The sequence below is a fragment of the Columba livia genome, chromosome 2 (assembly GCF_036013475.1).
Source record: "Columba livia isolate bColLiv1 breed racing homer chromosome 2, bColLiv1.pat.W.v2, whole genome shotgun sequence".
In the NCBI taxonomy this organism is placed as follows: domain Eukaryota; kingdom Metazoa; phylum Chordata; class Aves; order Columbiformes; family Columbidae; genus Columba; species Columba livia.
Genome location: NC_088603.1, coordinates 95,045,386 through 95,059,845, shown reverse-complemented (window position 1 = coordinate 95,059,845; position 14,460 = coordinate 95,045,386). Strand labels below are relative to the sequence as shown.

The window sequence follows — 14,460 nt, the reverse complement described above, 5'->3', positions numbered from 1 at the left end:
CTCATGTTTCCTAATTTTTCAAGGTAATTTATTTCCCCCTCCAGAGATTTTCACATGAAAGATAGGCGCTTGTGTCCTCAGTAGCCAAACACTGATGTGCAGTACCCCCTGTTCACCAGCCTCGCTCCAAGAAGACTGGCACTCCCTATTGTGTAGAGTATTAGGGCTGAAGTCTTTGCTCTAATATATAAATGTTTTCTACAACACGGGACAATTTCAGTAGCAGAGACCAAATAAGACTATACCTGCATGAGGGCACTCTTTTGTGTCCAATCATGCACATATGCCATAAGCTGGTAACTGTTCTGCTTCTACAATAAGGAAGGAAGAATAACAGAAGGGGAGGATGGACATGCCTAATTGTAGGACATGGGTTTAGCTGAAAGCACCACCTGCTGCCTGGTATTTCTTCCTGCTTGCCCTCTGGCCCTTAGATAAGACCTCTTACTCATCGCTTCTCCTTCCACACACCCCCACAGGCATGGCTGTTGCTGACAATCCCATTAAAGGAGGTCATGGTCCAGCAGCCCTGGCTGGAGCATCTGAGGTTTCCTCCTTGTCCCTGCAGGCAGGAGGTTGCGGGCTCAAAACTGGTAGAGCTGATGGTTCAGCCCCCTAATGATGGCTGCTTCCATTCACTTTTTGCAACCTAACAATGTATGCAGGACACAATATATGTTTTTTCATCATATATTAAATTAAATAAATAGAAAAAAAAAATGCCAGTACGGGACTGCACACCAGTCTGATGCCCACTGCTGTGTGGATTGTCCCTTGTGCCCAGCCAGGTTAATAGCATCCCTCCAGTAGCCTGGTCATGCCACCCTCTCATGGAAGGGAACTTTCTCAGATGCTTTAGGCTCTTTATGAGATGCCAGGCTCCTGTTCCTGGTTTCCTGTCTTTCTGTCCACCCTCCAGTCTGATTACCCCTGGACAGAGAAGACTGGCTCCTGGAGGGGCTGTGAGGGAGGAGTGAGAAGCATCACAGGCAGGCAGCTCTTGTGTGTGCTCCAGGATATGGTTGGAACGGGGCAGCATTGGCTAGCAGAGCTCATGATTGTTATGCTTCCCACAGCAAAGGTTCTGAGGTTTGCATTTAAGGCCCTCGTGTGCTGAGCAACACCTGATGGGAGTGATATAAAATCATAGCATCTAAAATAGTTTGGGTTGGAAGGGACCTTCAAAGGTCATCTAGTCCAACCTCCCTGCAATGAGCAGGGACATCTTCAACTAGATCAGGTTGCTCAGAGGCCCGTCCAGCCTGGCCTGGAATGTTTCCAGGGATGAGGCATCTACCACCTCTCTGGGCAACCTGTTCCAGCGTTTCACCACGCTCATCATAAAAATTTTATATCCTAACAAGCATTTATTTTTATATCCTAACAAGCATCAGGCACAGGTCTGTAGGAAATGAACGGTGGGTGGGAGCTCAGCTGCAGCTGAGCTGGGACCTGGAGATACCTACCAATTCCTCCAAGGTAAGGTGAGATGGTGTTCCAAGCACCGATGCTGCCTTTTCTCAGAAACTGTCCTAGGGCCAGTTCGAGATGCAACAGTGGGATTCCTTCAAAGAAAAGCGCGATGAAGTATGGGATCAGGAATGCCCCTGAAAACACAAGTAAGTGCAATTAAGCCACATGACTATCTGCCTCTCACTGAAATTACTGCTTATGACCCTGACAAAGTCCTGGTAGGATGTGTTGAGAGGAAGAATTGGTGGGGATACCTGCCAAGTAACATCCGTTACTGGTAATTTTGTTGGTGAAGATGTAGGAGGAAGGACTGGGATGCTTAGTGCTGCAGGATGCTTCCCTTCAGGCACTGCTACAGCCCATTATAAATAGCCTCACTATTTCCTTCATTTCCCTTTCTTTCAAGCATCTTCTCCCCCCTGCTCATAAAGCACAAGGGTTTGCCTCTCCCCTGTACCATCTGTTTCCCCTTCAGTGCATCACCTGATTTCCCTCCCTAAAGCTCTCAGACATGTGCTCCTCCATCCTCCCCTGGTAAAGCAGGGTTTTGCAGTGAAGACCCCCAAGAGACCAGTTTACTTCATTATGTGAAGTTCTGCTCAGAGCACAGAGCCTCTAGCTAATGAAAAACTGAACACGAGACTGAAGTTTTTCTGTGAGACGTGGGAGCAATGAAACCTGATATCCTCCTGATTTGCATCCTCTGTATCTTTACTGTTACTCTCACAGCAGCTCCCCTGGGCTAGAGGCAGCCTGTGCTGTTGGGTGCCTGTGGGAAGGTATCAATCCTGCTGGCTGCCTGGCTTGCTCCTGCAAAATGGTCTGTAATGTCTCATCACAGTATGTTTGGGATTGGAAGGGACCTCAAAAGATCATCTAGTCCAATCCCCCTGCTGGAGCAGGAGCGCCTAAGTGAGGTCGCACAGGAACATGTCCAGGAGGGTTTTGAATGTCTCCAGAGAAGGAGACTCCACAACCTCCCTGGGCAGCCTGTTCCAGTGCTCTGTTACCCTCACTGAGAAGAAGTTTCTTCTCAAATTTAAGCGGAACCTCTTGTGTTCCAGCTTGATCCCATTACCCCTTGTCCTGTCATTGTTTGCCACCGAGAAGAGCCTGGCTCCATCCTCATGGCACTCACCCTTTATATATTTATAAACATTGATATAATTATATAAACATTTATATATTTATAAACATTTATAAGGTCCCCCATTAGTCTCCTCTTCTCCAAACTAAAGAGACCCAGCTCCCTCAGCCTTTCTTCATAAGGGAGGTGCTCCACTCCCTTAATCATCTTCGTTGCCCTACGCTGGACCCTCTCCAGCAGTTCCCTGTCCTTCTGGAACTGAAGGGCCCAGAACTGGACACAATATTCCAGATGTGGTCTCACCAGGGCGGAGTAGAGGGGAAGGAGGACCTCTCTCGATCTACTAACCACCCCCCTTCTAATACAGCCCAGGATGCCATTGGCCTTCCTGGCCACAAGGGCACAGTGCTGGCTCATGGTCATCCTGTTGTCCACCAGGACCCCCAGGTCCCTTTCCCCTACACTGCTCTCTAATATGTAATTTCCCAACCTATACTGGAACCTGGGGTTGTTCCTGCCCAGATGCAGGACTCTACACTTTCCCTTGTTAAATTTCATTAGGTTATTCCCCGCCCAACTCTCCAGCCTGTCCAGGTCCCGCTGGATGGCAGCACAGCCTTCTGGCGTGTCAGCTACCCCTCCCAGCTTAGTGTCATCAGCAAACTTGCTGATAGTACACTCTATTCCCTCGTCTAAATCGTTAATGAATATATTGAATAATATTGGCCCCAGTACTGACCCCTGAGGCACTCCACTAGATACTGGCCTCATCTCCCCAACCTTCCCTCAGAAGGGATGTGGGTTTGTGTCTCCTTACTTTGCAGTGATGTTGATTTTCACGAGACCAGAACCTTTGTCAGTATGTTTAAGCCACCTGCCCAAATGTCCAGTTAAATCAAAATGGTGTAATAGATTGAATTTTATGGCCATGACCAGCAACCACAGTGGCCACGAAGCCTCTTTTCTCTGGGGAGACAGACAAAAGTCCTGCCTCAGCCCCCTCCCAATCCTCCTACCAACTCATACTGACTCCCTCATTGCTTTGTCAGTAAACCCGTGCCTTGTTATAAAATTTCAGCTTTGCCTCCAAATCTCATATCTAAGTCCACCTTGCTCTGCTCTTCCAGCTCTGGAAACCTTCTCCCCTCCAGGCTAGTAGAGAGAGCAGTTTCACCATCAGAGATTGCAGAGCAGAGCAGCTCAGCTCTCTGCTTCTGTCTTCATCCCCAAGAGGGAGGTGGGAGAATACACAAGGATCTCTGGTCTCTTCCTGGAATGGCTCCTGTGTTTTGCAGTCAGTGACTGTTTAGAAAGGCTGGGCAGATAAATTGAGGCGCTTGGGCTAAGTATTGCAATAACTTTTCTACCTATTTCTTAGTGCTGCAAAACTACATACAACACCCAGAGAAGGTGTGTTGTCTAATAGTTCAGCCCTTTATCAAGAAATACATAGGAACAATACATCGGCAAAGCTTTTCTTAATGAAGAACTGTTCTTAATTTGCCAAAGGTGGAAATAAATGTCTCTCCTCATGGTCTGATTTCTTAAGATGTCTTTAGCTGCTAAAAAGCAGATTTGGGAAAAGGAGTGTCACAATCTATTCCCAGTATGTTAAATCCTCAATTTGGAGCCTCAGTATGCCTGCTCAATAATCCCCTTGTTTGGGTGAAGTTCTAAAGTGGCTGTTATAAGCCCCCCAAGAGAGACATTTACAAGGGGAGTTAAGGACCACAATAGTTTAAGTGTTTTACCACATGATGAAATCTCAGCTGGAGATACTTACTGAAGCTCCCATGTAAATACTAAGGAATTTGCAGATCCTCCGACTCAGTAACCTCTCACCATGCTCAACCCTGTGCTATCCTTCAGACGTGCTGCATTATCCACCTCCACAGCAGACCTGGGAACACCCACCCAGCCCTCCTGACAACCCTACACCTTGGGCTGGCTCCTGGGAAAGGCAAAACCTTGACGCGAGTGACAGGAGCACAGCAGAGCGGAGCGCTCTGCTTGTTCTCCCCGCTGCCTGTTTCCTGCAATCCCCGAGATGCTGAGACCCCGCTAGCAGAGGGCTCACTCTGTAAGAGACCAGCCTATCTCCCATATCATATCTCTCTAGAAATAACTGTGTAATAATTAGAGCGAACTGCCCTCTGTTATCTCTCTCTCCATTTCTGTTTGCTGGTTGGACCATTGGCAGCAGAGCATGTTGAGATATTCTGCTGGTAAAAAGCCTGTTTACTTTGTGCTGGTTTCTATGTATCTCCAGTCCTATTTACAGCATGGCAAAACATAGTATTACACTTAGAAAGAAAGCACTGTTTTTCCATGAGAACAATGTAAAACATATGCTATCTGCAAACCTGAAAATATGGCAGAAGATTAGGCTAAGAAGAAATAGTTAATGGAACTAATATTTCTCAAAAGTAATTCAAATAAATGGCTTGTAGTGTGGAGATATGTTTACAGTAATTCCTTAGCTTCACAGTATTTTTAGGCAAAAAGGAAATAGTCAAGAAAAGCATAGACAGTTTCCTCAAGCACTTGAAGCTTACTCTTTCCCAAGAAAGAAAGAAAAAAGGGAAGAGGAAGAGGAAGAAGAGGAAGAAGAGGAAGGAAGGAAGGAAGGAAGGAAGGAAGGAAGGAAGGAAGGAAGGAAGGAAGGAAGGAAGGAAGGAAGGAAGGAAGGAAGACTAAAAAAGTATCAGATACCTAATAGTGTATAGGAACCCTACAACACTACACAGTCAAGAGCTCTGCTTTATACATAGGAGAGGATGTGCCAGAGGACAGAATTTGAATATTTAAAAGAACGAAACAAAACAAACAAACCCTGCCATGAGAAATTTAGCTATGGAAAAGGCAAGAAGAAAATCCAAGAAGCAGCATGAAGAAGCATGCTAGTACCTAACGCAAAGCATGTATCACAAAACAGAGCATTCAAACATGGGCACGGCAAAACCTTATCAGCATCCATATGATGTTTAGCACAGGTATAGAAGAAATTTAGTAGGTTTGGCTTCCATGAGGCATGGGAAAAGGAAATCTTAGCAGAAACAATCATAAAGTGTCAGTAAGCAAATTATTCTGTATCTGGATATTCTAGGTATATGTATATATAGATGTTCTAGATATATAGAGATATTATTGATCTATATGTTCTACAGTGAGAAGAAAATAAACGACATACCTGAGAAGCAAGCCCAGAGGCAAACCTCTAAAAACAAAAGTTTAACTTCAGTAACTTAAAAACCTGGAGAAATGCCCATAAAAATCAAGAATATCATCAGAGAATTTCCTGAGGCATGACCTAGGAAAACTTTAGTCTACGTCATTCATTTTGTCAGAAAGACACTCAAGATGCATGCAGAATCCATCCTGCAAGTAGATGCCTGCACTACTGAAAGATCAAGGAAAAAAAGAAGTCTAAAGTCTACCAGAATGGAAAGTTATTTTGCAAGGACATCCTGCACAAGGATACTGCGAAGCTGAGGAACAATCCCTGTGCACATGAGAAGGCACAGAAATCTGACAAGAGCTTGTTCAAGCTCGGGCTATCAACTACAAATATTGGATATATTGGTACGTTGGTTTCATTAACAATAGAGTCCCAAGTGAAAAGGAACACCAGCATGTAACATGATCAGTATCACTGATAACTCAGAAGAACCATTAAAGAGGAGATACCTCTACAGTTATGGCAGGAGAAAAGAAAATAACTGGTGCACTCCAGGTACACTGATGTTTTTTAAAACCTGGCCCCTTAATTGCAATGTACAAGCAAATCAGGTAAGAAAACCAACTGCTCACCCCTATTTAGGTCTCTGCCTGCAAAAAGACAGGAAGGGCACAGTCTTTGTTATATCACCTACATACACATGACAATCTGAAAGAAAATGCATGAACTACTAGGCAGCCTGTTGAGAGGTGCTGGTGCACCAGAGGGCAGAACAACCAGGAGACCGATAAAGGAGCACAACCTAAAGTGGAATTGTGGCAACTGGCGAAGCAGGGTGAAACAGTCAAATTGGTTTTGTCACATCTTGGAAAGAGAGAGCAATAGACCCAACTAGTGGAAATGTAAAATATTTTGATGTATCAGCCAGGTGACCTTCTAATCAAGATGTACCAAGACCAGCAGAAATTGACGACCCTCAGTGAGAAGCAGAGAAGAAAACCCAATACCTTTGCTTGATGTTTGGGTTCCAGTGAAGACTTCTTAAATGAGAAAAGGAGAAAAACTTAGAGGAACTGATCCACCTGCTCGATATTGCATCTTACTAGTGCCTGCAGATCAGCTAGCAGAATTAAGGCAAGTAACGATCCGAAGACACAACAGCATTTGAAAGGCCAGAACATGAATAATGCATTTTCTTCACATCAGAGATTTAGGAATCGAAAACAATAATTATAGTGAAGACTGAAGTGACCTGGAAAGTGGCAAAATAATAATTCCAAAGAAAATGCATCTGTAGAAACATAGAATCACAGAATCATTTCAGATGGAAGAGACCGTCAGGATCATCGACTCCAACCACAACCTAACCTAGCTCTAGCACTAAACCATGTCACTAAGAACCTCATCTAAATGCCTTTTAAACACCTCCAGGGATGGTGACTCCACCACTTCCCCGTAGAGTCCGAAAAGTTCAGAGAGCACATCTCAATGCATCAACGCAACAAACACTCAAGAGATCCACTTCACTGATTCTGTTGGTATATAGGAGAAACGGTGATGGGTGCATTTTTCCAAAAGACTGAGAATTTAATGTCAAGATACCTGTGATAAGTTATGTTTTACCAACAAGAAATTGCAATAGGTTATAACTACTTGTTCAGATACAGAGAAAAAGCTATTAGCTATTGAAAGGGGATTATCAGACCTCTTACCCCATGGGAGTTCAGCTAAGCAGTGTAGTAGCCAACAAAGCAACAAATCACATGAAGACATCAGGTAGGAAAAAAAGCAGCAACTTAATCATATTCAACCCTCTCTCTGGAAGAGAATCTTTGTCATGTCTTCTGCACATCCCTTAATCCAAATGAAAAGTATGTACTACTGTAGCAGCATATTTGTGCAGCATATCTATGATGGCACTGGTTTTGACTTACGGGCCACATTGCACAGATTACAGACTCTGAAATTTTGCAGGGTTGAGTTTTCCATGTAAATGATTATATCTCCTTGAGCAACAATGAAGGGGCTAAAGCTGTGTCCAGAAAACCAAGGAGGCAATAGCAATTTTTAAACAAAGACAGGTAACACCCCTAAATCAACTTATAAAATAACCTTGGTGACCATATCTATGAAATACTCATGACTGAATGATGCAAGCAACAGCACCCACATGCAAACATGCACTAACCTGAGCTGTGACAGTCAACCAGATACAAGAAGTTAGGAAAGGATCAACCCCAAATGCCATAGCCTTTCACCAAGGCCTTGAGCAGGACATGGGAACAATACAGAAAATTACGTTTGTCACTCATTGTAACATAATTAATTGTTCTCTCGGGGACTGAACTAGTTTACTCTTCCCAACACACTTTTTTTTTAATTTTTAACAGTACCTTCCAGGTATACCGGTTGTTCCTCTCATTTTATTTTCCTTCTGAGGACACAGTGATCCAGGCAACTGCATTTTGTAGCAAGCTGTGGTTCAAATTCTAGTAAAAGGTCAGGTAGGCTATGGGTTATGAAAACCTGTAAATCATTGCCCCAGAAGAAAAGAGTTCTCCCTTTTTAGCAGGACTTTAGTGTTTATGTGTATTTATTTTCCTATAAAGAAACTGTATTTTATATTAAAGGTATTTTTCAGTCATCCTGTAGGCCAAGCACTATGCACATTTTTAATACCTTGGGTTAGGCAAGCATATATATACTAGCTATAATCAAAAGTAAAACACTGCAGTAAGTTCCAGCTAGAACTGAGTTTTTGTTTTGTTTTTTCTAAGAATACTCAAATAACTGTGTGTGTACATATATAGCTATATGACTTGATTCAGTCTCAGTTTTAAGTGCCAAGCTATATACTGGGTCATTTAGCGACTTCTTTTCAATCCCAGTTGCTGGGGAACCTTTGTGTTTGTCTCCACTTACTGCGGCAAACAACCTTCATATCCATTAGTCAGGAAAAGTAAATAACTAACTTAACTCAGGCAATAAATCCAAATAATCAGTAACAACAGCAGGTGATAAATGTCAGCAAAACTGATATTATATTAGATCTGAGTTACTGAGTAACACTAATGTGCCATGAATAAGGTCCAGAGGTCTGATGAGAACAGCTGACATGAGAAAAATATACAAGCACTTAGTTTTATCTCTTGTTATTTAAAAGATCTAGAAGTGAGTAAAAGTGCATTGTCTAACTTTTAAACATTTGGATATCACCTGAACCAGCTGTGAAACTGTGGTTGGTACCCCCAAAGCCATTCAGCCTTAGAGCATGTCTATGCTGAATCCATGGCAGGTTTCTCTCTGCTTGTTGCTGCAGCTACAGGCACGGAGCCACTGCACCTCTCAGGGCTCCTGGTTAACCACGATGCTGCTGGTCTCTCCTATGTTCATATCTTCAGATCCACACAAGCAGGATTTGTGCTCCAGTACCCCTGAAAATCTCTTGGGCTTTTTCATCTGAGTTGGGTGCTTTCAAAAATTCATCCCCAAATCACATCACTGCCTTAAATTAGCAGAAGGTAAAATGCAAACACATTATACACACAGGTCTGTCTTCTTGGTAGCCTTCAAGACTCACCCAAGCTCTTCCAGTGCCTGCTTTCTGGGACAAATTTTTCACAAACCCCACAGCACTTTGTTACAAACCCCATAATGCTGTTGAGCTATCCGAGTCCTTTGCTAAAATCCAGTGGCCAAATGCTGGCCATACAACCATACATTGAGCTTTATTCACCCATCCTGTGCCATTGTTGGTAGTGATACAAAGTAACTATACACCATTACTGAGTCTGCTGGATATTTTATATCGATTTTTCACTGGCAAATTTCTACTCACGGTGCAAAAGAGTGACTCAACTTTTGTCCCTTCAGCATTTTTCTATTTTTATTATCTTTAAACCTGCTGTAAACCCTGACTCTGTTGTCCCTAGCAGCTCCTGTGGGGTATATCGGTGCTCAGAAGCTGGACACACAAGGAAACAGACTTTCTGAGGACTATGTGGTACATAAGAAATACTGTCATAGGTCTCCATGCACTCAGACTCACACTTTTCCTGGAGTGGCAGAGGTCTGTAGTACAGGGATGCAGGGGACCTTGGAGGAGAAGCATGGAGGAGAGAGATCAAACCTCAGTAGGAGGCAAATGCTGCTGATCTTCTGTAGTTAGGTCAGGATCTGAAGAGGTTGACAAACAGCTGGCCACTGCTAGTCCCCTGCCTCCAGCACTAAGAATCGACCCTTGGTGCTTCATTGGAAGGCATGAGAGCCTTTTTATGGCCAGCAGAACAATATTTCATCTTAATCTGTATTAGAGAATTGCACAAAACCCCGAAGCACAAATTTCATGCACACTCATGCAGCCGGTGGTCCCAGAAACAGATCTGTGTCAATGAAACATGTGGATGAGCCTGCGTCTTGCTGTGGTCCCATCTGTTCGTTTCAAACGTGCTTCCACTGAGCACTTCACGTTGAACATTCATTAGATTGCATTAGTTTTATTATACTGTCTGTTGATACTGAATGCTTGTTTCTTTGCTCCAAGATGGAAAAGCCATCTTAGATGCTGTAGGGTATTTGTCTACAACTCCTACTCCAGAAGAACATCTTCCTTGCAGGCACCATGCCATATCTGCTATGAGGGTGTCTCTAAAAGTGTTTAACACATCTCATTGACACACATATCATTTAACACATATCATTCAAACCGTTCTCTTGAGCGAACACATAGAAAGAGTGTCCTTGCACCTATGGCTTTCTAACCACCTGGTTATGGCATTCTTCTGAGAGAGTTTCACTGCGTTTCACATCTTACAAATAGAAAATGGAAAACATCTCTTGGAAGGAATCTAACCTACTGCTTCTTCTATTATTTGAATTTGTGTAATCATAGCTTCCAACTGTGACATGTTCACTGTTAAAGAGCTCCTTGCCACCCAAATAATTTCCATTTGCTTGTTTCTAGACTATGATAAATGTACTCCTTCATATTCAGTTTCATTACTTGAATAGATTGGATTCTTCGGTCATTCCTTGTCTGGTAAGTTTTTCAGACCTTGAATAATTGTTGGGGCTTTTCTGCATTTTCTCTAATTTTATAACTTGACTTGAAAAGGTGGACTTTCAGAAGAAATTCAGAAGTTGCCTTGGTATTGATAGCAATATATCCACCTACTTTCTAGTTCTTTGCTTATGTATGCCAAGATTATTTTTGTTGATACAACCTGCTGTATCACATTCATTCAGCTACTTACCAGAGTCCCTAAGTGGCTACTTCTTTCTAAAATACTTCCCTTCATTAAAGGCAGCATCCATTCTTGGTTCATTGGTTTATTCAAATATATGTAATTCATCAAGTAATACAGATACCTTGGTAGAACAAGCTTGGATTTAATAATTTTTTTCTGTCATCTGACAGCTTCTCCAGGTTTGAATTTTCTGTTTCTCCAGTTAATTGAAGGTAATGAACAACACTGGGCTGAAACAATTTGCTTTATCACTTTGCTTTAGAAAGCTTACCATGGCAGATCTCAAAAGCTGCTGTGAATGATGAGTTATCAAGTATGGTTTTCTGATCCATTTATATTTACTAAAGTGGCTGCTTCTAAAGCAATTTTTGGTGGGAATGGTGCCCAGGGACAGGCTTGGGCAGCTGTCCATACCACCTGGCAGGATCCTGTTTGTGGTCTATCAGCTGAGCATTCTCAACAGCTTCACGGATATCAAAAAGCACAACTTAGTTTTGTGCAAGGATAGTTCCAGATGATAAGGTAGCTCCTAAGAGCATCAGTTAGGGGAAAGGACCAACTTGCACACCTTCCCAAAGGAAGGTACAGCCACCATTTGGCTTGGGGGTGGTTCACTCAGGCTTCCCCAGGACTTCTTGCTTTTCCTTAAAGTGACGAGCTGCACATTCAGTTTCCTCCTCCTCCCACTGGGACTCTAGCAGCAATGTAGGAACTTTGTAGAACAGTATAAGACATTGGTTTTGCTGAGAGTTAGCATTGGCCTGGTCTTATTTCCTTAATGAATGCATCATTTTAAAACTAAACATACTTCTATAGAAAAAGCTAACCCATCCGGTGCAAAGCATTTATGAGAATTAGATAGTTTTTTAAAAAAAAAAAAAGACAATACATGTGATTATATAACTTCCATGCCCATCATAAGGTGGTACAGTCATATTATAATTGTAGTTTAGTATTTTAGCAAAGTGTCATTTCAATCTTACCGCCTCCATGTATTTGACACAAGTATGGAAATCGCCACACGTTCCCCAGACCGACGGCAAATCCAATACAGCTTAAAATATACTGGAACTTGTTGTCCCACTTGGGTCTGCCATCTTCCTTAGGGATTTCAGATGGCACTGATAAATCTTTTGACATTTTAATGAAATATTCCTATCTCTCTCCAAATGAGAAGACCCTTCAAAACGTTCTCCTTCCTACAGGTTTTATGCGGGGTCACTGAAGGATCCTGGAAAGGGAGGTGGAGTTTTCTTTTTATGTAATGCAGAGGAACATGTCATTGCAGTTTAAAGACAAAACCAGGAATGGTTATTATGTAGACAGAGTTACCATTCTTGACTTTTTTGCAGCTCCTTCTATAGTTAGAGAACGTGGGAATATGTTATTAATGGGTAACTCAGGATCACACCGGTTTTATTTTCTATTCTCCTTCTGTTCTCTGATACTTTCAGAGAAGAGTGACACTGAATATAATTAGAAAAAAAAACCCAGCCTTTACAGCAGACTTATTAAAATTGTAGAATACCTGGAAAAAGTCTGTGAATAAAGTAAGTGTTGCTGTTTCTTCTTTTAGTTTGTTAATAGAGTTAAATGATTGAAGACATCTTTTGCAAATGCAAAGAGAAAATTTAATAGAAGACAAGAAAAATTAGCCTGTGTATACTGAGACATTAGAATCTGGTTCCTTTTCACCATAGGTGCTAGAGGTTAATCACTTCCCACCTGTCAATGAATCCCAAATGCATATTTTTACTGTTCATTAAATAGTTAGTGATGAATGCAAGAGCAGAGTACTTTCTTCAACTGGAAGTGTGTGAGAACATTTTCCTGTTGTCTTTCAGTTAACCAGAGTTTTGCTATTTTACACTCCAAATCAGTTTAGTCCACACTAGAGAGACCAGCCAGCCAGCTTCACTAAATCAACACTTTGTGCCTGGATTCCACTGCCTGGATGGGAAGAGTATCTAACTGAAGAGTATCTAACTAACTGAAGATGGATTTATTTTTTTACCACCAAAATACTTAGAGAGAAAAAGCAGCCCTGCTCTGCAGCTAAGCATGCAAATACGGTGAGGATGCAGATCATCCAACCAGCAGCCAATTCCGTATCTAGGCTACACAACTCTCCCCAGATGAGTACAGTTCATCTGCTTCCAGCTCTGCAGGCATCCATACACATCAGTGGAGCAACTCAACTTCCAAGTTCCTCATCAGGGTGTCTTGCATGGCACTCATAAATCAGTGTATGCAGTGGGGTTTGACAGCCCTTACACAGCATCACTGCTGCCAGGGCACTCACCACCATCACTCCCACTGCTGCTGCTGTGCTTCAGGCTGGGAGATACCTTGTGTTGTGCAGGGACCATTCTGGCAACATGCTCACTCCCATGCCTCCCACCTGCAGCCAACCACTGCAAACTTGCTCGTACTTATTCTTGATGGCTGAGCTTTTTCTCCACAGGAAGATCAGACAAAAATTGTTTTTCCCATTACAGAATAACATATTAAAAAGTTTGAAATAATTACTCACTTTCAAATTTTTTTTTTTTAATTGAAATTGAAATGCAAATTAATTTAATCATGGTGGATGAAAGATTGGACTTGAGTCATCAGTGTGCTCCTGCAGTCCAGAAGGCTAATTGTATCTTGGGTTGCATCAAAAGGAGCATAGGCAGCAGGTCAAGGGAGGTTATTCTGCCCCTCTGCTCTGCTCTGGTGAGACCCCACATGGAGTTCTGCGTCCAGCTCTGGAACCCTCAGTACAGGAAAGACATGAACCTGTTGGAGAGGGGCTAGAGGAGGCCACAAAAATGATCAGAAGGCTAGAACACCTGTGAGGAAAGGCTGAGACAATTGGGGTTGTTAAGCCTGGAGAACGGAAGGCTCTGGGGACACCTTACTGTGGCCTTTCAGTACTTAGAAGGGGCCTATAAGAAAGATGGGGACAGACTTCTTAGCAAGGCCTGTCATGATAGGACAAAGGGTGATGGTTTTAAACTAAAAGAGGGGAGATTCAGACTAGTTGTAAGGAAGACATTTTTTGCGATGAGGGTGGTGAAACATGGGTATGTGTTGCCCAGAGAGACAGCAGATGTCCCATCCCTGCAAACATTCCAGGCCAGGCTGGACAGGGCTCTGAGCAACCTGATCTAGTTGAAGATGTCCCTGCTCATTGCAGGGGGGCTGGACTAGAGGTCCCTTCCAACCCAAACTATTCTGTGATTCTATGAAATACACATACAATAGCTGGTACTTTACTCTCTATTTAAAGCAGATACACTGCTCTAAAGATATTCTCTAGAGTAGGTAACTTAAATATCCCTATTTCTTGTAAGAGTATTTTCACTATGAGTGAGTGTCAGGTTGTCAATTGGATCTATTCTCGTCTTAAAAGGTGTGTATAGAAAGAAGTATGAAGTGATACAAATGTGTTGCCTGCATACTGGGACAGTTGGATGAAAGGGATCACCTGG

General features: G+C 42.7%; 1 protein-coding gene across 1 annotated transcript in view; it reads right to left on the bottom strand.

The window, feature by feature from the left end:
- LOC102094065 (sodium-dependent neutral amino acid transporter B(0)AT3) overlaps positions 1-12,215 on the bottom strand; it is a 29,278-nt gene extending 17,063 nt beyond the window's left edge. Inside the window, exons 1-2 of the mRNA XM_065052901.1 lie at positions 11,968-12,215; positions 1,467-1,607 (exon numbers count right to left, since the gene is read on the bottom strand). Of these exons, the coding sequence (XP_064908973.1) occupies positions 1,467-1,607; positions 11,968-12,124 (298 nt within the window). The 5' untranslated portion in view covers positions 12,125-12,215. The remainder of the gene's footprint in view (positions 1-1,466; positions 1,608-11,967) is intronic.
- Between the last annotated feature and the right edge of the window lie 2,245 nt (positions 12,216-14,460).